General features: G+C 53.4%; 3 protein-coding genes across 3 annotated transcripts in view; all 3 read right to left on the bottom strand.

Moving 5' to 3' along the window:
- Positions 1 to 10: 10 nt before the first annotated feature.
- CSUI_001869 (uncharacterized protein) lies at positions 11 to 3,675 on the bottom strand. Its single transcript, XM_068062072.1, has one exon. It carries the CDS (start codon positions 3,234 to 3,236, stop codon positions 879 to 881), a length of 2,358 nt encoding a protein of 785 aa, XP_067925958.1. The 5' UTR covers positions 3,237 to 3,675; the 3' UTR covers positions 11 to 878.
- A 1,854-nt stretch (positions 3,676 to 5,529) lies between these two features.
- CSUI_001868 (zinc finger ccch domain-containing protein 18) lies at positions 5,530 to 18,583 on the bottom strand. The gene is made up of 2 exons (XM_068062071.1): positions 16,531 to 18,583; positions 5,530 to 15,306 (listed from the first exon to the last, which is right to left on the bottom strand). The coding sequence occupies exons 1-2, from the start codon at positions 18,323 to 18,325 to the stop codon at positions 6,116 to 6,118; spliced, it is 10,986 nt and encodes a 3,661-aa protein (XP_067925957.1). The 5' UTR covers positions 18,326 to 18,583; the 3' UTR covers positions 5,530 to 6,115.
- A 2,210-nt stretch (positions 18,584 to 20,793) lies between these two features.
- CSUI_001867 (vacuolar protein sorting-associated protein) overlaps positions 20,794 to 23,657 on the bottom strand; it is a 44,556-nt gene continuing 41,692 nt past the window's right edge. Inside the window, exons 22-25 of the mRNA XM_068062070.1 lie at positions 22,999 to 23,133; positions 22,406 to 22,551; positions 21,914 to 22,056; positions 20,794 to 21,628 (exon numbers count right to left, since the gene is read on the bottom strand). Coding sequence (XP_067925956.1) covers positions 21,226 to 21,628; positions 21,914 to 22,056; positions 22,406 to 22,551; positions 22,999 to 23,133 — 827 coding nt within the window. The 3' untranslated portion in view covers positions 20,794 to 21,225. The remainder of the gene's footprint in view (positions 21,629 to 21,913; positions 22,057 to 22,405; positions 22,552 to 22,998; positions 23,134 to 23,657) is intronic.

Raw genomic sequence — 23,657 nt, 5'->3', positions numbered from 1 at the left:
CGTCTAAGGTGTCTGATTCTTTGCATGGAAAAAGGCTTGGTGAAGGCCTCCAAGTACGAAAACAGACAACGGCAAGTACGAAAACAGACAAACGGACTTTCAAACGGTGGCGTTTTCTGCCTCCCCACGCTATCACGTGTCATGCGTGGGAAGTCAAAAACTTCCACACTCACACAATGCTTTGAAGTGAGACTACTCTTGAACGCACTCAGAGTAGAGCAGCTCTGCCCCGCAGCCAGCTGAAGTGCATCATGTTCTTCAGTAAAGAAAAACAAATACCAAATCTTGTCCACATCCACTGTCCGTCAGTTGATCAGCTGCCGACAGTAAAATCTCCTTCGAGGGCGGACACCGGGACGTATACGCCCCTTGAGATTTCGCACACACCTAGTGGCATGAACAAGCCCACCTCCGAGGGACGAACTCCGTTATTGTTTTCAGGGCGTGAATTACTGTATGTCTCACGTTTCCCTAATGTGGAAGCAAAAACGATTCAGAGCCTTGTCAGAAACCACCCCTTCGAGCTTGTGATCACCGTGGTCGTACATGTGGGAGAACGGGTGAAGCCAGGGCTCCTCCAGTCGGGGAACCGAGGAGTCTTGCAATCACTGTGGCTCGATCACATGTGCATGGATGCGCTCGAGCACATGCCGAACCGCAGCTGGGTTGCCATCCGTGCGGAGACTTCGCACGTCGTCGCGCTTTTCGCTTCGGCCTGCATGCTCTCACCTCTCACTCTTCGTTCCAGGCGCTCTAATTCTCGCCGCTACCTCGTCCTCCTCAGACAATGAACCTAGGTAAACACGCACTATGGTCCTGCGAACCACGGACACCCGACCGCTGGCGCAAATTGACTCGGGACAACTAACAGTTCACACTCAGGCCCTTGCTCCTCCGGCTTCCAAGCTTCGATAGTTTGCTCCCATTGCCAGGGCTCGCTCTCGCCACTCGTGGAGGCGGCCCGCTCTCACATCATCGCCATTCCAACCCTGTACGGAGAAAGCAGACTCGTCTTCTGCGTCTGGCTGTGCATCAAAGGCCCCCTCGTACTGACGAGGAGTCCTACTCCCTCTACTACTACCACTGCTCGTGCACCCTTCTTCCCGCGAGCTCCCCTCGGTTGTGCTCGCGCCTCCACTATTTTCCGTGTGCCAGTCATCGTAAGGGATGGCGTGAATGAGAGACGAGACAGGCTGCAAAGTCTCCCTTTCAGAGTGTTTTGATTCTCCGGCTCCTGGGCCAGTTCTGGGAGAAAGACGGAACACTTCCGGGTGCTGTGTCCTTTTTTCTGAACGAGGAGACACATCGACTGCCTGGGGACGAGAGAGCGAGGGGCCTCCAACAAGTGCGTAGGGCTGACGCTCCGGTAACTGCACGAGTGGAGGCGACTTTACCGCCACTGATGAAGAGGCCCTCCCCACGGCATCAGACGACTTTTTCCGTACATCAATAAGTGGGAGGACGCGAAAACACTCCCTAAAGCTTCCGTACTCCGTTCCGGGTCGACTTTGAGCTGACGGCACACTTGGACACCATTGCTGAGACTTCCTGAGCGCCTCCACCAAGTCGCGGTCCTTTTCCACGCCATCATCCTTGTCCCCTGCCTGTCCCGCACTCCCTCCACATTCGGGAGGCTTCAGCGTGCCCCTCACTGCGAACTCACGTGTGATCCAATCTGCGATAGCGAAATACGCGACAAGAATGACGAGTGCACAAAAGACAATACGAAGGAAAAGGTAAAGCTGGTTCGACTTTCCATCGTGATGAAATTCTAGAATTGGGTGCGTTAGCGTGGCTTTGAGTGAATGCGGCACTGCCGAGAACATCTCCGCAGGCCGTGAAAGCAATCCAGAAGCACCTGACGAAGTAGGCACTGAAGACGATCCTCTTGCATCCAGAGTAGCTCGCTGTTCCGCTGGTTTGCCGGTCGGAATTCCCCCTTTCGACTTTTCGCTAAGCTCGAGTCGCTGCTTGATAGCGGTATCAAGTATACCACTCTTCGATAAGGCTCGCATCTCTCCCAGAACAAAGTCATTATGAGATCGAAGGGCGTTATCCAAGACCTTCTCTGTTGCCTGTCGGGAAAGCAATGGAATGGCAGGCACGAATTCTACCTTGCGCCCCACGTCAACTCTGGAACGCGTTACCGCTGCACTGGATGCCTTCTTGCTGCTGTTTTCTGGCTCGGCTACCGGCTCCAATAGCGCACTAAGTAGAGGCTGGTAGGGCGCGGAACCAGTTGGGCACCCTGCAGGAGACTGAAAAGAAAACTCATAGATGCACTTGTCCGTCCTCTTGCAGCTGGAAAACTCGGTTTTGCCGACGCCGTTTCCCTTCACGGGATCGCACTCCACTCGCACTTTGATGTGTGCGAACTGGGACGGACACTTCTCGTCGTAATACCTGAACGTAACTTGGACCCCGTCATCGGGATCCAAAGGATCGAGAGGGTCCCAGCGTGGATCCTCATCGCCTGTTACCAGACCCTCGGGTACAGGCACCCCGGGTGCCCTCGAAGAATCGGGTGTAGACGAGTGGCTGTCCGACGGATGTAGCCACGAGTCGGAATGAAGACGCTTCAATCCCTGCTGCCAACGACTAAGCGGCAATGGATGAGGCAACACGTTCGACACGCAATGTCCATATGAGACATCCCCCTTGTACATGAAAAGCCGCCCGTGTGCACCTGCCGCCCCGTCACAGCCTCGGCTAAGGACACGGCAGGGATTGAACGCGTAGTACACAGGCTCACCGTCAACGAGTTCATAGTGGGGATCGGGAGGAGTCTTCTCATCGGCACGACTGCCGTCACCGTCATCGAACAGCATGGCCAAGAATGCAAACGGGGTGCCAAGGAAAGGAACGGGGTTAGCATGTTCAGCCTTGCAAACCCATCCCGTCGGCGGGGCGTGGGTGACCAACAGACTGAGATCGTATATGTAGGCTTTATCTAGAAAAAAGAAAGGAACCTTGAGATGAGAAAAGGAGGCGCATCTCCGTTCAGTAGGGGAAAGCGAGTGAGTCCCCGTGACGCCCGGCCAAAGAGAACTGAAGGACACGCTTAAAGAAAGAAGCCAGATGACGGGAGCCAAACAGAGGTAAGAAAACGGCAAACAGAAGCGAAGAAGGCACCTCCGAGAAACAGTGCCACGTCTCCAAACAAGGTCTTCACAGCCTGAGGCCATCATGCTGCGGCAATAGGCGCTTCCTCGGCCGGTGAGTGCCTCGGAAGTCATGGCGTCACTGGTGTGAGAAACCCAGGTTCGTGCTGACAAAGGTTTGATGAAGGCACACGTCAAAATCTGGATGAGCTTCTCGACGAGCACGCAACTACACCAGAGCTGGCTGCCGCGTCAGCAAGCGCCACCTCTGGGCAGACTTTCAGCTCTAACGAGTTCCAGAGGACAGGGTCGAGACATAGTCACGTCTGCAAGTGTCGCAAACCAGACTGGGTTCTGATGTAGACAAACCATTCGCGAAGCAGAAGTTCCGCAGTCGAAACATCGCTCAACACGGCGCGGCCCGGTTTCGTGTCTTCGCGACAACTGAGTTTCGCCAAAAAGCGACGCTTGCTCTTATGGAAAAGATTTCGCGAGCTGCAATGTCCGGGACACGGAAGCTTCACGGAAGGATGGCAGCGGGCGCCCTGGGACAAAAAGCATCCTCAACCGTACCCGTCCGGCGGTCAACTAGCGTCTTGGGGAAGCCTTTGGCTTGCTTGTCGCTGAATGCGTCTGACAGCTCGAAACTGGGGGGTGCGGGAGACGTTGATTCCTGGTGGTCGCTCCCCGCCGTCTTTCTCTCAATGTTGTGCATGTCTTGCTAAAGGGGAATCGTAAGTAGGACATGTGGTTTCAACCCATCTAGCGGCGAGCGGAGCTGCTTAAAACAGTCAGGAGACGGGGCAGCTCACCCTGCTCAGCTAGAGCTCGGCCGCACCGGACTCTACAACCAGACTGTAAGCTCAGCTTCGTGGTGTGTCCAGCCTGCTTGTACTTTCCCCTGTCTGGGCAACGGTGGTTGTGCCGGCTTACTGCCAAAGGCAGCCCAGTATTCGGCCAGTGCTCTCTTGGTTTAAGCTGACATGTGCGGGTAGCCCATGAGGGTGCAACGTCAGAGGTCGATTCCCTACGAGCTGCGTCGGTGGCGCCTGCTGAGGAATCCACCTCGGCCAAACTGACTGCCCGTTAAAGGCCTTTTACGGTTTCCGCTTTCCTACTTTGGAATTCTATAGCTTCATCACAGTAGGTGTTCGTCTTCAAGGTGCCACGAAAGGGGAACTCTGAGGACCGGCGGAACCCAGCCACGTGACGGACACAAACCTACGAGAACGGAATGGCAGAAGCGTACTGGGTGAGCAGTCCTGAAGCACATCCTTCGCAGTACCAATCACATGCATACATTTATGCGCTGGACCCGTGTGCTCCCTCTTGATTTCGGCCGGGTTACGCGCCGCTGAAGCTCGCTCACCACGGCTCGGGAGAAAAATATCGGACTGCCGCTTCGCTGACTGGTCTGTCAGCCTGAAGTTAGTAAGGCCAGCTCTCCTTCCAGCCGGAATTCACTCTAGGCAGTGCCGTCGACTACGCTGGGCCCGTACACATCCGCGGCGGCGCAGTCAGGGGCTAGATGGCTTGACGCGTAGGAATGTCTCAACAGACAGCTGGCTCAACCAGTGGCACTTAGATAAGAGCTTTTGATGGCGAGCGTCCCCCCAGAACAGTATTCGGGTTGGCGGGGAACCCGCGAACCGGACGCAGCCCCCGTCATCGGACGTCGTCGTATCGTTCCTGCTCAGGTGATGCGTCCGTCACTACAGTCTTTACCTGGGTTCAAGACCATTGCAGGTGGACAGCACTCGGGAATCGGGACATGCTTCGCGCGCAATCGTCTCGATACGCTGTTGAACAGTCCTTCGGCGTCAACGTCTGGCAAACTATGCCTGTTAATCTGTGCCATTACTGAGGTGGAAAGTACACAATCGGTTAGCCGAATGGAACCACAATTCTTGGTGTCATGGCTGGGCATCAGAATCACAGTGAAGTGATTGCTTGCGGCAACCCCTCGTATCCCGGAGGATACGAGTGTAATGAGGTACGCTTGAAGGGTGCCAGAAATCCGAAAATGCGCTCGGCAGTGTTCAGGCTACGTCCGGAAGATTTAGTCTTGCTTGACATGCAAAGCATGCGGAGTTTCCCGCCCCAGTGTCAGGTCTTCCATCTCATGAAGTCCCTGCCGCCTGACGGGGCGTCCGCTCAAGCCTGCATGCATAGTGTAACGGATAACGGGCAATTCACTGCCGTGGGCAAGGATTCCGCCGCGCAACCGCAGGTTGCTTTGGCATTAGCGAAAGTCACCGTGCAGCGGCGGTAATCTTCTGTATGCCTGCTTAGAACGACCATGGGCGGATCGTGCGTGTATCGCCAGGACGGCACCTGAAGGGTGAAACTGTCCCGAGGGCCGCAACTCCGCCAGGGCACGAGGCACCATCAATAGCAGACTGCGAACTGTCCCTCGCGCTGTGCTGGGGCATTCACAGGCAACATTACACCGTGGGTTCGCGCATACCTGTTCGCCCAATGTGAGAAACCAGCTGTGCCAGAATGCTCAAGGTTCACAGTGAGTTCCTGTCCAAACTACATCAGGGAACTTTCACTCCATCCCAGCATGCCAACAGAGTGCGTGCAGCCTCCTGTGATCGGACCAGTGCGGGGACTTTTTCGTTGACAAACCGGCCGCTGGTTGCGTCTCACCAGGCTTCTAACGCACCGGCCCCGCAGCACATTCACAGCTAGAGGCGAGTTGCTCTGTCCTTTGTAGATACGTAGTGTAGTTTCTCCCGAGTAAGCGTATACACAAGAGCACGACCACGGGAAGGATGCTCGCCGGTTACAAGCGGATACATTGACGTAACCTGTAACAATTAGCTACATAGACACAGGAAGGAGCGCCACAATGCAAAAGACGCCCGCAAGAGGAAAAAAGCCAATAAGGGACAAGCAGGTGTCACCACGACCAAAGCGCGAGGCGACAACAAAATGAGTGAACTGCACTTCTGCGCCTCCACAGCAAACAGGAGAACCCTCACGGGTAGCCCTCACGCCCTCCCGATATTTCAAGTGTCGATGCCCCGAGAAAACCACCATCCGGCAGTAATAAGAAGCACAAGGAAATAACCTACCAGCAGATACGCAATACTAACGCTTCCTTTCAATATTAGACGGAAAGCCATGCGAATGACACCTTCACCCCGGACACTTAAGTCTCCGACATTTTCAGATTCACACAAGGAAGTTGTATCGCTTGAGAACTCTCTCGTTTCCTGGCAGTCTTTTCCTTCGCCTGTTTCTTTCAGGCTGGAGCACTCCGATTTTTCAGCCTGGGATTCAAGTACGCCACTATCCTTGGCTTCGTGGGAAGGACAGATTGTGTCCGACCAACAGGCCGCGACAATTGGGCCGGCCTCTTCAGAGGCGGAGCACCACAGGGTCCCTTCTGTCCGCTCTTCCTTTTGTCGATTTGTCGTCTTTTCTAGGCGATACCGAGTTCCCTGTCCGCTCCCTGAAGAAGGGCATTCCTGTGCTTCCTTCTTTTTGCCAGCACGTATCTGAATCTCTTGGCCTTCAAGTGTTTTGCGGTGTGCTCCGTCTACACCCGCTGATACCCGTGTGTTGTCTGAGCTTGCATGAGTGCCTCGTTCATTGTGACTGGGTCTTCCCTGAGAGTTCAAAGACTCTGTCGTAGAGGGAGGTTTGACACCGCTGTTTGACGAGCCGCCTTCTCGGCCGACAGAACAGTGTCCGCCGGCAGTGGCAACAGAGAGACTATCATCTTCCAGATCCGCAATCTCTAGAGGCCGGTCATTTGCATGCTGTGTGTCTTTGACTTCTTCTGTTCCTGGTCGGTACCTACCACTGAACAACCCGCGCCCCTCTTCATCATAGCAAGAAGAGCCTTCCAAGTCCGCAGAATGTTGTCTCGCCATGCCGTCCTTGTCGCTTCCACACACCCGCCGCAACGTTCTATTATCTTGCTCCCACTGATCTCGCATCATAACCGGAAGGGGAACACCGGGTTCTGTACACGGTACGGAGCATGGCAAAGAACCTCTCTGTGCAGAAGCAAGCGAACACTCGGTTGTCTCGGTTCGAAGACAGGTATTGCTGCACGGCTCGCTGCGGCCACATGGGCGTTGGCTAGTGCTTGCAGGGGAGGGCTTCTCCTCGCCCTCCTCGTGTGTAATACAGCTCAGCATTTTGTCCTCGGAATCCACTTCGCTTTTTTTATTCGCATGAATGGCACTTCCTTCCTCCGAGCTTCCTGCAGATTCCATTTGGCGGTCTCCCTCCCACAACCCTGCGGCTCCGAGGATTCCTCTCTCACAGACGTCAGGAACCACAGACAAGCTTCGAGACACATCACAATGGATACCCAGCGGCAGCGTTCTTCTTCCTTCATCGCGACATGTTTCTGTAGAAGGGCCTTCCAACAGATGAGTGAGGCCGAGCCGTCGCAAGGCGAAGCTGAGACAGACCAAAGCTCGGTACCCCCGGAGTCCATGCTGGCCGGCTTTTTCGAATTTTGATCGCAAAACCCCGAGGTCTTTACACTCGCTCCTCTTGAGAGCGAGGACAACAAGCTCTTCAGCGATCTGCTTCGCTGTCTCCTCGAAAGTCTTTTCTCTACGAAGTGGGTCCGGACAGCACCAAACGTCTGCAAACCAGCCTCCACCCAGGGATGAAAGAGCTGAGACATCCTCTGACCTCTCTTTTCTTCCCCCGGACGTCGTAGAAACCTTGTCGAGTGGGCCACCTATCGCCGAGGTGGAGTGTGGACTTTGGTGGCGCTGGGTATGAGAGGCAACACTTTGATCTTTTCCGCCTGCAGAGGAAGAAGACTGCTTCCAGCTGCTAGTTTCTTCCTTGCGGACGGACAGCGATACCAGCGAAGCGGCACTTTGAGAAGGAGCGGAGAGGACAGAGTAGAACCTCAATCGAGAAGTCAAATCTCTTTCAAAGAAAAAAGACGGGGGGTCCCGTGAAAACATATTCGCCTGTTCACTTTGGCCTTCAGCTTGAACAGCATAGCAGCATGCGAGGCAGCATAGGTCATCGAAAGAAACATAGGCTTCAATCTGAGAGACGAGTCCTTTGTAAGCAAGAGCTGTGAAGAGCGGACGCGCCGACACCCCACATACCGTTAAGCCCCAGAGGAGGTCTACGAGCTGTGCCACCGAGTGCTCACCCAGCCGGTTTGTCCTAGTCTTTTCATTAGCCTTGCTATCACATGTCTGCTCCTTTACTTGGTCACCTGAGCCGCCTTGCATCATCGCCACAGTCTCCTCTCCCGTCTCTCTAAGATGATGTGCAGACTGAGATGCCTCTTCGAAGGGAAGCCCATGTCGGGAATGATCTCCCGAGAGCTGCTGCTTTTTCTTTGTCGCTGACTTGGTTCGTTTTCTTTTTCTCGTCCGTAGTGTAGCTGCGAGACGCAGTCTCCTTTCAAGGAGAGCATTCCTCTGGTCTTCTAAGGCAACGCACTTCCTCATAAGCTGAGCCCTCGCAACGTTCCGTTGAAGATCAGCATCTGCAATATCGAACCGGCTCTCATGCAGCACATCAAGAACACGTTGAATCTCCGCAATCAGCCTCGCCTCTTGGGCCATTAGATCACGTTCCGTCTCCGTCTCCTGTCGGGCAGACATACTCCCCCTTCTTCCTTTCTCTGGGTCTTCCGTTTTCGGATCGTCCTCCACTGTAACGAACGACATTCCAGAAATCCCAAGTTTTTCTCTTACAGTACAACGTGACTGAGTAACTTCTCGAGCGATCTCGTCAGATATTTTTAGATTCTCGGAACCGTGGAAGCACCTTTCTTCTTCTCTCTCTTCAACGAAATCTAAAGACGCGGCGTCCTTTTCCTGAGTACCTATTTGAGAGCCTCGATTGGTACCAGCGACACCATCGTCTCTTTCCTTGTCTCGCAAACTCTTCTCGCCTCCTAGTCTCTCCATTACCATACCACTGTCTCTTCCGTCTTGGCCTCTTCCTACTGTACTTTTGCCTTGTGCAACAAGAAGAGGGAACTCGAAAAGTGAAGAACTGCCTTCTGAGCTGTCGAGTATGACGCCTGCAGCTCTCGAGGACAGAAGCCAAGCCGCTGTCGCGGTGACTGGACACCGGCAAGATTTCAGGCTCGATGCGGTGTCTCGAAGAAGGGGGGTCACAAAAGGGAGAAGAGCGGAACGTGCAGAGGCTGAAGAGGTGATACGGGATGCTAATGACAACAGAAGTGCGAAGATAGCATCTGCTGTTGAATCGAAGTCATTTCTTAGCAAGGATGTCGATTCATCGTTGTCATCCAGTGAGACGGGTACAGGAAGGCGACGGTCCGATGAAAGGATAGACGAGGAGCGGGTGGTTCTCCACGATGTAAAGGAGGGGGCTATTGAAGACAAGAGGTCTAGACACTCGACTCCGGAAAGCAAGGTGTATCTGGAGAATGTCTCGTCCTTCTGTGCTTTCCTAGGGGACGAACAGAAAGAAGGCATGTCGGGAGCCATGAGAGAAAAGCATGAGAAGGTAATTCGGGAGATGTCGACGAAGGAAGGAGCCTGTGATTTCTTCGCCCCCTGGAGTTGCTCCACTAAGACACGTAAGAGAAGAGAGAAATCTATGTGAATGCATGGGCAGTTGCAGTTCTCAGTCCAAGAAGAGGCGCGAGTTGTCTCCGAGGAATCCCATGTCCCCCTGTCTTCCCTTTCTTCATGGAGAGTCCTCCTTGGCGTTTCCTTTTCACGCTCTTCGATGGGTGAATCCACTTGCTCTTCATTCTGGTGAGGACCTTCTCTCTTTCTCACCTCCCCGTTATGAGACTCTAGTTCTTCATCCAACTGCATCTGTGGCCGATGATTCAAACTCACGTGAGGTCCCTGTAACGCAGCAATTGCCCAAGCAAGAAGACCACAGTCCCTAGTAGAAAGAACATAAGGGGAACTATCATTGGACTTCTCTTCCTTCCCTTCCTTACGATCAACAAGATCAGCGTCAGATCTTTTTCCCCGGAAACCTATGTCTTCTTCATGATGAGACCCCCCAAGTTTTCGCTCTTCCACCAAGAGGACTTTTAACCCGTCAGCTCGCGACCACTGAAGCCGCGCGCTCAAGTGGCGCCCCCCGGAGACACTCCTGCGATCCCCGAGGCGCTTTTCCTTTACACCAGAGCTCCCGTCAGTAAGCAAACAGCATCGTTCAAAGAATGCATTGAGTAGCCTTAAAACAACAGTGTCTTTCTTGCATAAAACGGTTGCTCGGGGAGAACCATTCTCGGTAGAAGTGCCAGAAAAGAGAAACGCTGCCTTCACATCTGTGGCATCTGCCGCCGTTTCGTTCTCAGAAGTGGAAGGCAGGGAATAGAAACTCCTTTCACGATCCTTTTGATCCCTCGCAGTTGAATGCAGGGGAAGCCCGGGGGGGAGACTCAGACGACAAAAAGCGAGATTGACGAGAGCTGATAATACTGCCGAACGCGGTGTCGAGGGATTTGGTGGTAGTCGGTTATAAAGGTCACAGATAAGAATATTGAAGTCGTGGAGTTGTTGAAGCCTCAGTCCTTTTCCCCTTCGTTTCTCCTTCTCTTCAACTCTCTGTCTTCTTTCTTTCTCATCCTTCTTGCTCGGTTCATGTGCATGCGACAGTTCACCTGCAGTTTTCTCTTGTTTTTCTTTCTCAAGACAAGACTCATGCAGAAGACTGCACTCTAGTGGTGTGGAAGGAGTAGCAGCAGGGACAACAGGCGGAGGAGCTCCGTCTACCACGTCATTGGAGGACACGCGCGCTGGCTCAGCAGAGTGGAAATCGGGATTAGACGACCCAAGGCATGACACCTCACACGGGTTGTCGTCACTCAGTGAAGTGGGCTCTTCAAGACCTTTGGTGGAATCTTCGTGAGATGTCCTTGACCTCCGCAGTCGACCAGCCATTCGCAAAGGCTTCAAAACGTAAGAAAGAGAGCCCACAGTCAACCGCGAAAGAGCGGAAAGAGCAGAAAAGACCACCCCTTCTTCCTCTTCTTCTTCTGACTCAAGGTCACTCTCCTCCTCTTCTAGCTCCCCGGCCTCATGTCCCTTCTCGTAAGCTTGTGCTATCGATGTAACTGTGTGGCAAGAGGCGGAAGCGTTTGACTCCCGAACGTCTGCTTGGACTTTTGGGAGAGAGCCCGCAGATAAAGAAACATCTTGCGGTTTCTCAGGATTTATCAAATGACCGTTGGGAGGAAAAGAAGTTTCTCCGGTAGAGAGCAGGCTCTTACCGGGCTTGAGTAAGCTTGATCGTGGTAGCGGTAAAGGTGGCAGCGAAGAAAGTGAAGCTGAAGAAGACCAACAACGACCAAGGAGGGGGTCTTTAGGGGAGAGCTTTTGAGATCCTCGTGAATCCGGTACACTCCGCTGTGGAGTTCGCGTCCGAGAATAGCGAAGCGGCAAAGCCGGAGACGCTGAATAAGGAGTTGAGGAGGCAGAAGTAGATGAAGAAAATGTAGTTGATCTCGACGAACTGGGACGGCGGGAAGAATCATTGCCCCCCAATGCCGGTTTAGACAGATTAACAGCGCTAGATGACGTTGACGAATCAAGCACCGTCTCTTTGTCCTGAGAAAGACCGGTCTCGGCGGAAGTAAGATCCGTTGGAATATACTTCTGCAAGGGGGGAGAAGAAGACAGGACAGGAGAAATTGATGCAGAGGAAGATGCAAATTGGGAATCAAAAGGTCTGGTAAGAACTCCGCATGGAACTTCACCAAGATCTTGTCTAGACAAAGACACCACACTTGAAGGGGAGGAAACAGAAGGACAACGGCGGGAGCCACTTGGGTTCGATGTCTTGTGTATGTCGACCTCATGCGTTGTTTTCATTCCTCGCCGTCTGCTTTCTATGTCCCAGGATGGCACATGTTCGCTGATCCATTTCTCTGTCAGTGGGCTCTCCTGTCTTGTGGTTCTCATTGCCCTTGAATCTTCATTCAAATTGTGATCTGACAGAGATACTCCGCCCGTTCCCTCTAAGAGTTGATGCGTCTCTCCCAGGCAGAATTCTTTCTCACGATCCGATGAAACGTTCCTCCATGGTTCTTCAGCCTCCATGAGCAAATGGGATGAAAACGAGAGAGCATGCCCACAGCTGTACTCGTCTCTAGAAATGCCTAGTGGCTCAGTGTATTGTGCCCGGGGGGATGAAGATCTTTCGTCAAGATCTCGGACAGACATATTGAGGCTACTACTTCCAAGGCGCCCTACGTGGCCAGTAGTCGTCTCTTCACCGAATCCCCGTAATCCCTGCTGATCTTCTTGAACGAGACTGTCTCTCACACAAGATTGACCGGAGAACATTCTCCGCATTTCGCGTTGGTTCGATCTTCCTTCGCCACCTGGGAACTTCTCTGCTGGCGTCTCGTGTATGTTAGAAGCGTCCTTTAATCGAGACGAGCCATAAGCTGTGTTCGTTTGTCTTTCGGGGCTCGCGAAGGGAGGGAGTAAAGAGGCGGAAGGCGATGGAAACTGATCAGATCGGCATTCTCCTCCTGCAGATGAAGCGCGGGGTCGAGGTCGTGTATGACTGCTGTCATGTCTTCCTGTTTCTGTCGTCTGATGATGTGAGATACAGAGTGAAGAGGAGAAAACATCATGGTATTGTCCTCCCTCAACTCTTGAAGAAGAGGAACACCTCTTCGTTCGTACTTCTTTCTCTTCGCTCCAGTTAGGTGTCCAAGCCCTTCCGCGACTGTTCCCGGTGGATATCTGATCTGCGAAGTCACTGCCTCGCAAGGTCTTTACCTGGTTCTCCGCCTCTTTCCACACTGGCACTTGTCGCTCTGCTTCACAAAGCTGTGAAGTTCGAGGTAGATCAAGGGGTAACTCTCCTGAGGTAGAAGGAACGTTATCGGATATATCGTCAACCGAAGTTTGTTTCAGAGAACCTCGAGTGTCTCTCCTTCGAAGGAGTTCCTTCGGTTCTCCCCCCGTACGCCGGCCGCGTGCTCCCCGTTCAGACAGCGGGTCGACCGAAGAAGAGTTTGCGTGTTTCTCGCCCGTAACACCACCCTCAGTGGTGGCCCTAAGAGTACCAATAGAAACTCCCGACTCTTTTGCAACACCTGGTCTTTCTTTCCTCTCCAAGCTGGAAGAACGAAGGCCGTGATCTAGTATAGACTTAGAACAGCGACTCTGCTTCTCGGGTGACCGCTTTGGCGAGCTCACGCCTAAATCAACTCGGTGTTCAAGAAGACCCCCCGTGTAGGCTCGACCAAGAAGGGATCCAGAAGAAAACAACTTCAGTCCTTCTCCTTCTCCTCGTACCTGTTCGGCAGTCCTGTGTCCTGCTTCCCTTACATGCGCAGTGTCTTCTCGCTTCCTCCCAGAGGCGGGCTCCAAAGTGCCAGTTAAAGAGATTTGTTCAGGCGCAGTCGGTGGACTTGTAGGAGGGAGCTTTCGGGGCAAAGATGTAGGAGAGGAAGAGGGTAGAACGGAAAACGAAGACGTTGATATGTCGCGTGACGGGAAAAAACTAAACAGGTTGCCGGCTGGGGTAGCTACGGGAACGTGCCCAGAAGCTGAGAGAGAAAACGAGGTTTCCCCTGGAGGACGGTAATCCTCAGATGACTGGTGTGCTTCAGATGATTGAGGAGGAAGATGAGCATAGCAAGAGATTTGTGGCGAAAGAGATCGCGACACTCTTCGTGTGGTCCTTCGTTCTGACGCTCGCCGGTCTTCTCCGGTAGTTTCCCCGTTCCGTAGCGACGACGGATTTGCCTTATCGGGAAGAGATTTCTCACTGACGGTAAGATCATATATAGGATACGACCCCCCTTTGGACGAGGGAGTCATTTTTCTAGAGTTGTTTGTGGCTACATTACCACCATCTTTGCCGACTAAGGCCGAAGAAGTTTTGCGCGAGACAAAAGGGTCTCTGGAAACCGTCCCTTCGGCCGTGGACGAAGATGTGAAGACACGATCAGATCTCAGGCTTCTAGACGAAGCCGGATTCACTTGTAGGGGACTCTTGTCTAGAGAAGTGTCCGCACCGGGAGAGGAAGGCCCAGAAAGAAGACGTCTTTCTTGGAGTCCGATTGGAGCGCAGCTCGCAGAGGCGGATTCCGGACGGACGTTTTGGCAAGAAGCAGGAAGATCACCAGAGAGAGATGAAGGGTACATTTTCGTTGGCGAGGTGAAGCGATGCAAATGTCGGAGTAGCACATTCTCTCCAAATTCTCCAGTGCGCCGTTCCTCCGTATCTGAAGCAATACTGCTGCTCGCACCTTTTCCAAGGGAAGATGATTCCTTCCTCTCTCCGCCTCGTCCTCTTTTTCTCATGGGCGTGTCACAAAACGTGCGACTTTCTTGGAGAACTCGCTCCGCCTCGCTCCCCTCTCGATTCCTTGAGGCGGTGAGGTATACTTTGTCTCTGTATCGCAAACGCGGCAGATAGCCTTCTACGGCTTCACTTCGCTCTTCTGGTCTCGCCTTGAAACCAACTATAGCAGCAGCAGACATATCACGGCTTTCCTCCGTCCCCGCCTTTCTCGTGACAACAGATAAAATCGAAGGAAGCTCATCTGATCCTCTTCGCCCAAACAAAGAAGATGCTTCTTCGGTCCGGGGAGATGTCCACGGGTCTCGATTGTCTCGAGATTCACGGAGGAGAAGCGAAGATGACGAGAGAAAATCCTCTCTCACCTCACCGTCAAGGTTTTTCCTACCATTCCCGTCTGCCTCACGGCATTGCAGAACACTCGGAAGTGAAGTAGGACAGTCACGCGAAGTTGAAGTATCCAACTCTTGGGCCCTTTTTGGTTCCCGCTGCCTTGACTTTCCTGTCGTTTTGGAAGAAGCCGCATACATCGCTCGAAGATGCTGGACGTCTTGCTCAAGCTCATGAAGTTCGGATATGAAACTGCGCTCTTTCTCATTTCCTTTGACTCGTGCAGGCGTCCCGTGTGGTGGTTGTGCCGCGGGGCGAGAGGAAGACAAAGAGGATAGCATTGAGCGAGATGCAGTAGTTGAGGAGAACTCTGAACCAAGAGGTGCCGTGAGGGACAGGGAAGGAAGTGTTATCTGAGAAGACGCAAGGGTAGTAGTGGACGGAGGTGAAGTAGAAAGTTTCTGAGGCATTGACAACGAGGAAAGACTACCAGATGTCGAGGATGATCGAGTAGAACAACCTCGGCGCGAAGTGCCGATCCGACGCGAGCTAAGCATCTCTTCTGAGTCTTTTCCAATAGCCGCGGAAGCATGGGTTTTCACATCCAGGAAATCTGAGAAAACAACACAAGAAAGCGGAAGAATAAAGCACTTGGTCACCATCTCTTCCTCTTTGCTTTACTTCTCCGGAACCTTCTCCTGGTTTTCATCGTCAAATCACCTTCCCTCTAGTGTAGCACGCTGTGATTCCTCATTGAGGAACAGAGACACTACACTCCACTCTTAAAGGCTTCCTCTTGTTCTTTCACGGGTTCTCTCCGCGGGGAATCACAGATGCATGACTATTGAGTTCTTTCCTCTTTTGTCACGCACTACGGAGATCGGAGCCATTGTCTCTTTTGATTGCGCCTGGCATCGACGCCAGGAGGGGATGGACAACGAAATACACTGATCTGAGGTGTCTCTGGAACGATCACTTGAGGAAACATACTGAGGGTCGAGCTCAAGCTCATAATTCGTGAACACGAGCATAAGCAGTTTCACTCCATTCCGTCGTAGGGAGAAAAGCAAACCTATACGTGCGAACTGTGAGCAAGTTTTCTAAGCGCTCTGGGAATGGAAGAACAATAGAACGCAAGTGACAGGATTCACTACAGGCCTGTTTACTGGTCCTCGTTGAAAAGCTCCCCTTTGAAGTCACATTAGGGCCTAGGGTGAGTTCGGCGACCTTGTGAGGTGTTCTTGTCGTCCGAGTTCAGGTGTCACAATGATGAAAAACGTCGTGTTTCACCAGCCAAGCGAGAACGGTATAAATGCCTCAATTACTCTAAGCCCAGTACGACTATTGTCCGACTCTGACAGCCTGGCTATCCTCTCGAAGATCTCCCGTAGCGGGAGGTTAGGTTTTCAGGTCTTTTCATCTTGTTAGAGAAAGCAGGACACACGCCGACAGGACCTGTCTGATGGTCAGCTAAGGTCATCTCACGGCTAGAAGTAAGTATGCGGGCTACCCCCACAGCCTGAGCCCAGCCGCTAAGCTATCCGACTGTCACGCCAGAGAGCAGTCAGTCCCCTTCAAGAAGACAGGCGGACCTGCTAGACAGAGCTGAAAATCAGTGTCTTTTCTCACTACGTATGTTAGCGAGATCAGACAGCCTGGCACTGCTTTCGGTACATTTAGCACTTGGACTCCTGTACTTTAGCTTGGACCTGCCTCCGACTTCGGAATTGACACGGGTTCGACAGCATATATCCACACTTGAGTATTACTAGTCTCATGGCCTTAGATACGAAATCACGCAGTTCTGTTGCCTTCTCTTGCTTTGTTGATGGCTTACCTGTCCGCTGTCCGTAACGTAATCTGTCTCTTGATAGTTCAGCATGGGCTGCCCCTTCCTCGTCTTCGACCGGGAGCTTCCCCCGACTGAGTGAGGACAGAGACCCTCCCATATCTTTCCTTCGTTCATAATTGCTCTCTGAAGCTCCTGTTCGCCTGAGGGTTTCGGCGTGTCGCTCCGGCATGATGGTAGAAGAAGCGAAGGAAGATGAAGAAGACGACATGCCTGATGCAGAGGGAGTAACCGAATGAGTCCGTGAGGAGATCGGCGGGTCGGAAGAACGCCAGGAAGGATCCGGGAAACTGGGGAGAGTTGTGCGCACCTGCTCGTGCGAGGCGTGGGTTAGCGAAGTAGAAAGAGACGGGACAGAAAGGTTTGAAGAGGATACAAGTGTCGTGCGGCTGCCGTCTTTCAACGCACCATCCAACTGAAGTCTCTCTCGTCGACGACGAGAGATTGGAGAAGGGATTTTCGATACTCCCGGCTGTATCGACACCCCGGCGGCCAACGGGCGGTCATCACGGCGATTTTCTAAACCAGCCGTGTTCAGACCAGAAGCGGTGTTGCGAGATTCGGTCAAACGAAACTGTGACTGCGGCTGCGTCGAGGTGCTGTTCGTCTTCGTGAATCTGTCCCGCCTTTCTCGTGCAAGTGAAATCTGTGATTCTGTTTTTCCCGCCGCAGACCGGGGTACACGGAGAGGGAAGGGCACCGTGCCGGGGTCGGGCTCTGACTTCAGGTCGAAGGTCCCTGCAATTTCTTTCCGCGTAAGTAGGGAGTTTGAAGTCTTGGAATGCGAACTGTCCCGAGCAGAGGGCAACCCGGTGGGCTCTGTCCTTCCTTGATCAGCGCTTTTTACTCCACGGACCGAAGCTTGAGAAGTATCCCACCGCAACGACGAAGACGGGAAATCTACGGCACCGCACGTTGAGGTCGACATCTGGTTGGCTTCGTTTGACGGTGTGCAGACAGTCGATCTCTGTCCTTGAAAAGGAAAGGAGACGTTGTCCGTGAAGTTCTGGGAAAAGCGAGACGACAGAAGGGAGCTGCTAAAGTTTCCCTGATTTGCTTGAGAAGAATGCGAGGAGGAAGACGAAGAGAGGAAACATGAGGCCTTCTGGTCAAGTTTGCCGCGCACGTGATGCTCCGAGAGAGACGGGTCCGAACTGCGGTCCACGAGGGACGTCTCCATTCCGGCGACACTCCTCTCCAGTTGTCTGTACACTCCCGAAAACGAAAATAGGGACTCCGGAGGTTGAGGTTCTAGTTGCGGCATGGGTGTTTTCCAAGATAAAGGTAATGTTGTATCTCGATTGTCTCTGTGTCCGCGCGAGTGGGAGTGTTCGTGAAGGGCAGAAACTGGCGCGACATCCCACCTTTCCTCGCAAGAGGTGCTGTCTGCGACCCTGCTACCGGGACGAGAACTGGAACTCAGCGGGGCTCCTGACCTGTCCGGCTGCATTCTGACGGGCCTGGCATGTTCTTTTGTTTGCCTCTCACCCGTATCCGTGACGAAGTCTTCCCTTGTGGAGGCATTGGATCCGCTGGAATCGACGGTGGTTCCGTCCCGCCCCCCAAAGTGGAGTGCTTTGTTTGGACCCTCTTCGTGAAACCCTTTGCTTCCCAAGCCGGATGCGGACAGGCCTTGCCTGTCAAAATCTGTCAGTGTTTTGGCGAGTGTCGGAGGACCTTCCTTTCCTCGGGAAAATGTGTTCCCAGGGGCTGCAGGACGCGTTCTCCGACCGGCCCCTGTCGGGGAGAAACCCCCGAGAGATCGAGAGTCCGCACCCGGCATAGGACTACTCAGGAGGTCCCAGGTTTACTAGCACCAGGGATACTACGTTTTGAGAGTGACAGAAAGTGGCTCACCGCAACAAAGATCTGCGTGGAGGCATTGCTGGGACGAAAGACACATCCAACACCTTGTCTGCCATGGTCCCGCCCTCCTGCTGTCTCCAAGTAGCCGTGAACCGATGTGATGCTTGCGGACTGCCGTCACGGCCCTTGAACGCCTTACAAAAATTCAGGACCTAGACCCGACAGACGCGGAGGCATACCAACTTAGGCTTTTCAGTTCCTGAAGACGGCAACAAGCTCCCGAGTCACTGACGCGCATCTTTACGGGGCCCACGGGGGGCGGGAGGGGGGTGGCTGGGAGTGTAGAGTGGTGAGGACCTCAAAACCCGACGTTAATTTGGACCACCAGTGCTTTGGTCTTACCTTCACCAAGCACGTACACCAAACGCCCAGCGGTCGATGCCGTCTGGCTCACAGGACGGGCGCGTCGCGAGATTTAACTTTCGTCGTGGATCGGCAATCAGAAGCGAAGCGGCTCCGGAGGGAGTCCGAGAAACACACCAACATGCGCTACCTCTCCTCTAGGTAGCCAAGTGAAGAACCGAACACAGAGACTGCTTGTGTATAACCTGCTACGGATCTACCACGGAGGGTGGTAGAGCGAAGATGCAAGAGGGAGGACCACAGGGTGTGCGACGTAGTCTGAGCGATCTGCACTAGTCCACGGACACGGTCCCAACGACGGCTCCCCTTACCCTCAAGCGGCGGAGTGGAGACGAGGTAACAGAATGCAGTCGGTCTGCGCTGCTGCCTCGAACCCCTGTACCTTCTCGCAGGCAGTCGCGCCTGTCACCGGGGCTTACAAGGACGATGACATAGCCTGCTCTGCAGCCGCTCACTGCAGGCGATGGCCTGCATTACGCAGGAGTTCTACGCGTGAGCAAGTGTAGAGCGCGCCAGGGCGGCCGCCCTCGTACTATACGTGTGCCATACTGTGTTCGACCAGCACAGGGTAGCGTACACACGAAATCAGGTTGTCGCTCGTAAGTCTCAATGCTGTTGTGCCTGTTCAACACACTACGTGTGCGGGGGATCGGAAAGCCGGTAGCCCACCGAGAGCGCGGATATCTCTGTGGGTGCGGCCTGAGTGGCAGCCCTGCTACTTCACGGGGGACGCGTTCTGGTGCCGCGTTTCAGGCTGCCATTGCTGAAGCTGCCGCTGCCTGCTGTGTGCTGCAACGCTGTCCCCAGGGCAGAAGAGCATGTGGGATCAGGAGTTTTTCGTGTGTGGGAAGTAAGAGTGTGACTTCAGCTGAGTGTGGGCACTTACAAGAATAGACGTGTGTGATCTGTGTGAGCAGCGCTTCACTGAAGAAGGGCACCTCTGTCTCCGTCAGCTCGTGAACCTGTGGGAGATGCCACCAAACTTAGGGAGATCCGTCCTTTTCTTTAGCACCGCCATGCTGCCTAGCAGTAAACTACTTTGTTCCAAAGCCACGGTCTCGGCATTTCCCACTATGCGCTCGTAACAACCATACGCGATGGAGGTGACTACAGGAGCTGCTCATTCTTCCCCGGGCCAAGTCAAACCAAGCCCGCCGCTCCCGAAGGCGACTGGCCTAGCTGAAGGAACTACATGATCGTACGCGTCTGCCCAAGGATGAACTAATCTTCTCTATTCTGACCCTTAACTTGCCCATTTGTCACAGGGTTGGCGACCCTCAGACCCCCTGGAGCTAAACGCTTGCAGACCCGAGGGCTCCATTGAAAGTCGTGTAGTCACATTTGACAACCAGTGTACCGAAGGAAGTCGCGAACAAGGCATCGTCGCCGACGAGAAACTCTTCGTACGGAATCGTTACTCAGTAAGGGATTGACAAGAATATGTTGGGTACAATCTGATCGCAGTCAGCACCTAGGTAGGCACAGCCGTTTCTTCCCGCGAGAGTGAAGCAGTTGAAGGTGTAAGAGCAAGACAGAGTGACTACAGGCGACTGGGCGTGTCTTGGCTTAGAGCCAGTCACGCCGAGTGACACCGTGCAAACTCACCTTCGCTTTTGTTACGCGTGCCTTCTGTTAAATTATCGGCTTCGCCCGTTCTGGGGGTCAACTTCAGCAACGGTTTGTCCACTCAGTGAACAAGTACCTGGTAACAAGAGATGACTGTGTGCCTCGCGGTGCTACTTCAAGGAGGGCGTGCGGCGAGACTCGCGCAGGTGTGCGGTCCTCGTCGCACCGCACACCTGCGCTAGTCTGATTGGCTGTAAGTGGACAGCTCCGTATCAGCAGCTATGCCGGCACAGTGAGGACCTGAGAGTGTGTCGGGAGTATCTTCAGACTAGCGCTGCAAGAGTCACTTCATGCGGAAGATGGCGCAGTTCCGCAACTTCCGCCGGTATTACAGGCGCAGCGGCAATGTCGCCGAAGCCGCCAGGTGGCGGGAGGTCCTCAGAACCCTTCGCACTTGCCCCGTGCCTTTACATAGTATAGTAAAAGGCTGCTAGTTCGCATTTGCTTAGGCTCGCAATGTACCACGACACAGCACTCCATCGCCCAAGAAGCTTAGAGTGAGAAATGTATTCAAAGTTTTACAGTCATACAAAAAAGCGAATGACACTTCGTAGAGACACCTGGCGCCAGGTGGCAGACCTTATCACATGGTCTGAAACAGAACTTCAGGGCACAAATCATTCTGTGTAGGCTCTCCCCGTTCTTCGGTTTTCAAGTCCATGGGGACACGTACCGTTTTGCCTGAAGTGGGAGGCAAGCATTTTAGCCGGCTTCATTCAAATGAGACATGCATCGGAAGTCATCTCCTGAAACCGTATGACGGTACGCGGAGGAGTGCAGCTGTGATACTGCATCTATACACATCGAAAACTACCATGAAACTCAGGTTCACCGCATGAGTCCCACTCGTATGAGGGCGTCCAGCTCGTGCTGTGCATCGACTGAGGAACACCAGATATACTTGTGTTTCACTCCAACCTGCTTTTCGTGTGACGGCGACCCCTCTTTATTTGCAGTGCCAGGTCGACGAGGCTCGAGATGCTGGGCGCCGCTCTTCCGACTACGAATGACAAGGAGAATCCCCACACGGCGCTTCTGTTCTTTAGACTGGGGCCGGGTGTTACACCGGTGCACAGAGACCAGCAGATACAACGGCAGAAGCGTGACGAGCTGCGTTTGTGCGCTGGTTGAGGGGGCTGCAAGGCGGAATTGCAGTAGATGCGTGTCTGTGATGATCACCACGTTTTGAAATGGGATGTCGTAGACGAACGATAGGAACGGGATTGTCGACCTGAAAAAACGAGCACAGACAGAATCAAATTCAGCGTGATCCCAGACAACTATTCTGCAATTTCTCTCGGACACTCAAACATGAGCATCCCAGGCTCTCACGCGCACACTTCAAAGTGAACGAGCACGCCCTGGAAAGAAGGTGGGTGTTTTTCTTGTTCAGAAGCAAATTTACGGTTTCCTCTGCGTAGGAAGCATTCTGCGCTGCCGGAAGAGCCATGTGCCTCATGCGGGGCTACCATCCTCCGGGGGCGGTGGTTGAAATCGGTAACCGAGAGCAGCCTACCAGCACACTCCATCGACGTCATTTAGTGCTTCCTTCACTCGAGCAGCTTCTTCGTCGTACGGGACGAGCAGACGCTCGTGTCCCAGTAACAACCTCGGCAACCTACGCCTTGACCTCCTGGCAGGGTCCACTTCGGAAATTTCCTGGAAAAAAAGAGAAACAGTTTCAAATGTAGAAGAATTTCAGACCCAACGCTCAAACTTCGGTCATCGAGGAGTTACTTTGCACTGCTACACAAGAATCCATCCCCGCGGGGATTGAAAGAAAGTCCTCTCTCGTTTCCAGTTTCGGCCTCTATTAGAAATGAGCGAAAGCAGATCTCCGCAACGAAGTCGAAAACTGAGCAAGAGCAGCCTATGCCACATCCAGAGAACTCCATGGTTCCATATCTACAACAAGAACGGCGTAAGACATTCACAAACCGTACGCAGTCACCCGCCAATGCAGCCTCGTAAGTAAAATGTCATGCACACTCTTCGTCAGCAAACTAACCTTGATTCCTTCCGCGGTTTTTTGGGCGAAGTCGAGCACTCCCGTGAGGGGCTTGACAACAAAGCCAAGAAGACCCTTGCCCGCACCTTTCAGCAGTCCCTCCACGCCGGCTTCGTTTGCCCCTTTGATCGGCTCCTCAATCAAGCCTGCGCTCAAGTGTAGGTAGACACACGTGGAGAGAGGCAGGTTTGGCGCACCGCGGAGCGCCACTCAAGAGTCCACTACACAGCAGGGAAACTCAGGGGAAGGCTTACACCACTGCTAACTCTAGACGGAAGATCTGACTGTACACCACGACAACGCCGTTCCAAACCGCCGCCAAAGAGTAAACTGCTACTGCGAACCTGACGGAACAACAACAGCTGCTTCATGCCACCTGGGAGTGGGTCGGACGAGGCTGCGACTGGCTGTCCACCAAGCGGTACGTTCCGCGAAACGCGCAATGGTTCGCTTCACTATTTTGTGCGCACGATCACTACCTTGGAGGCATTTACAGTTGGGAAACTCCGGCAGTCTTCCGTCGAGGATTCAGAAGTCACCGGCACTTTCCTCGACCCGCGGAGAGTGTCTATTCCCTTCTCCACCCAACTCACCTGTAAGTCCACCCAAAACAGCCTTTCCGAAGGCCTCCGCTCCAAAAGTAATACCTTCCTGCACACCTCTGGGCCTCTGCCGGCGTTGCTGCTGCTGTCGCCGATTGACGTATGCGTCGTCCAAAGTCAAAGCGCCTACACGTTCCAGCATAAATCACGGCAGGTTATACAAACCGGGTCCACTATAGCAAAAAAAACTGGGAAGGGAGACTGGGACATTCTAGATTTTCAAAATCAGTAAATCGTGAACGCAGGAGCTTGCATCCGTCTGGCACGTCTTAGTCGCTCAGGTCGACACAAAACGCGAAGAAGGCACGACAAAGCCCGACATGTCTGTAGCACAGAGTAGCAGTTCTAAAGTACAATTGAGCCTTTCACTTCCCGCCACCGGAGGAGCGATGGTCTCAACAAAGGACCAGCGGATTATGTTACGCCTTCTACGATGGTCTAATGTGAAGTGGAAACGTCAAAACTGCGAAGACGAGTCCAGGCACGTCTATACCAATTGCCTTGTATACCTGTCAAACAGCCACGCGTGACCGCTCTCCTAGTCTGGTAAAAAACAAGTATACCGCTGCAGCTCTCCGGAAGACAAGTTAGTTCACAGAATTACTTAGCTATATACATCTATGATTACAGGTTAGCGTCTGAACGTCAAT

The sequence above is a fragment of the Cystoisospora suis genome, assembly GCF_002600585.1.
Source record: "Cystoisospora suis strain Wien I chromosome Unknown contig_751, whole genome shotgun sequence".
In the NCBI taxonomy this organism is placed as follows: domain Eukaryota; phylum Apicomplexa; class Conoidasida; order Eucoccidiorida; family Sarcocystidae; genus Cystoisospora; species Cystoisospora suis.
Note: the sequence above shows the minus strand (reverse complement) of the source record. Positions and strands in the feature narration are given on the sequence as shown.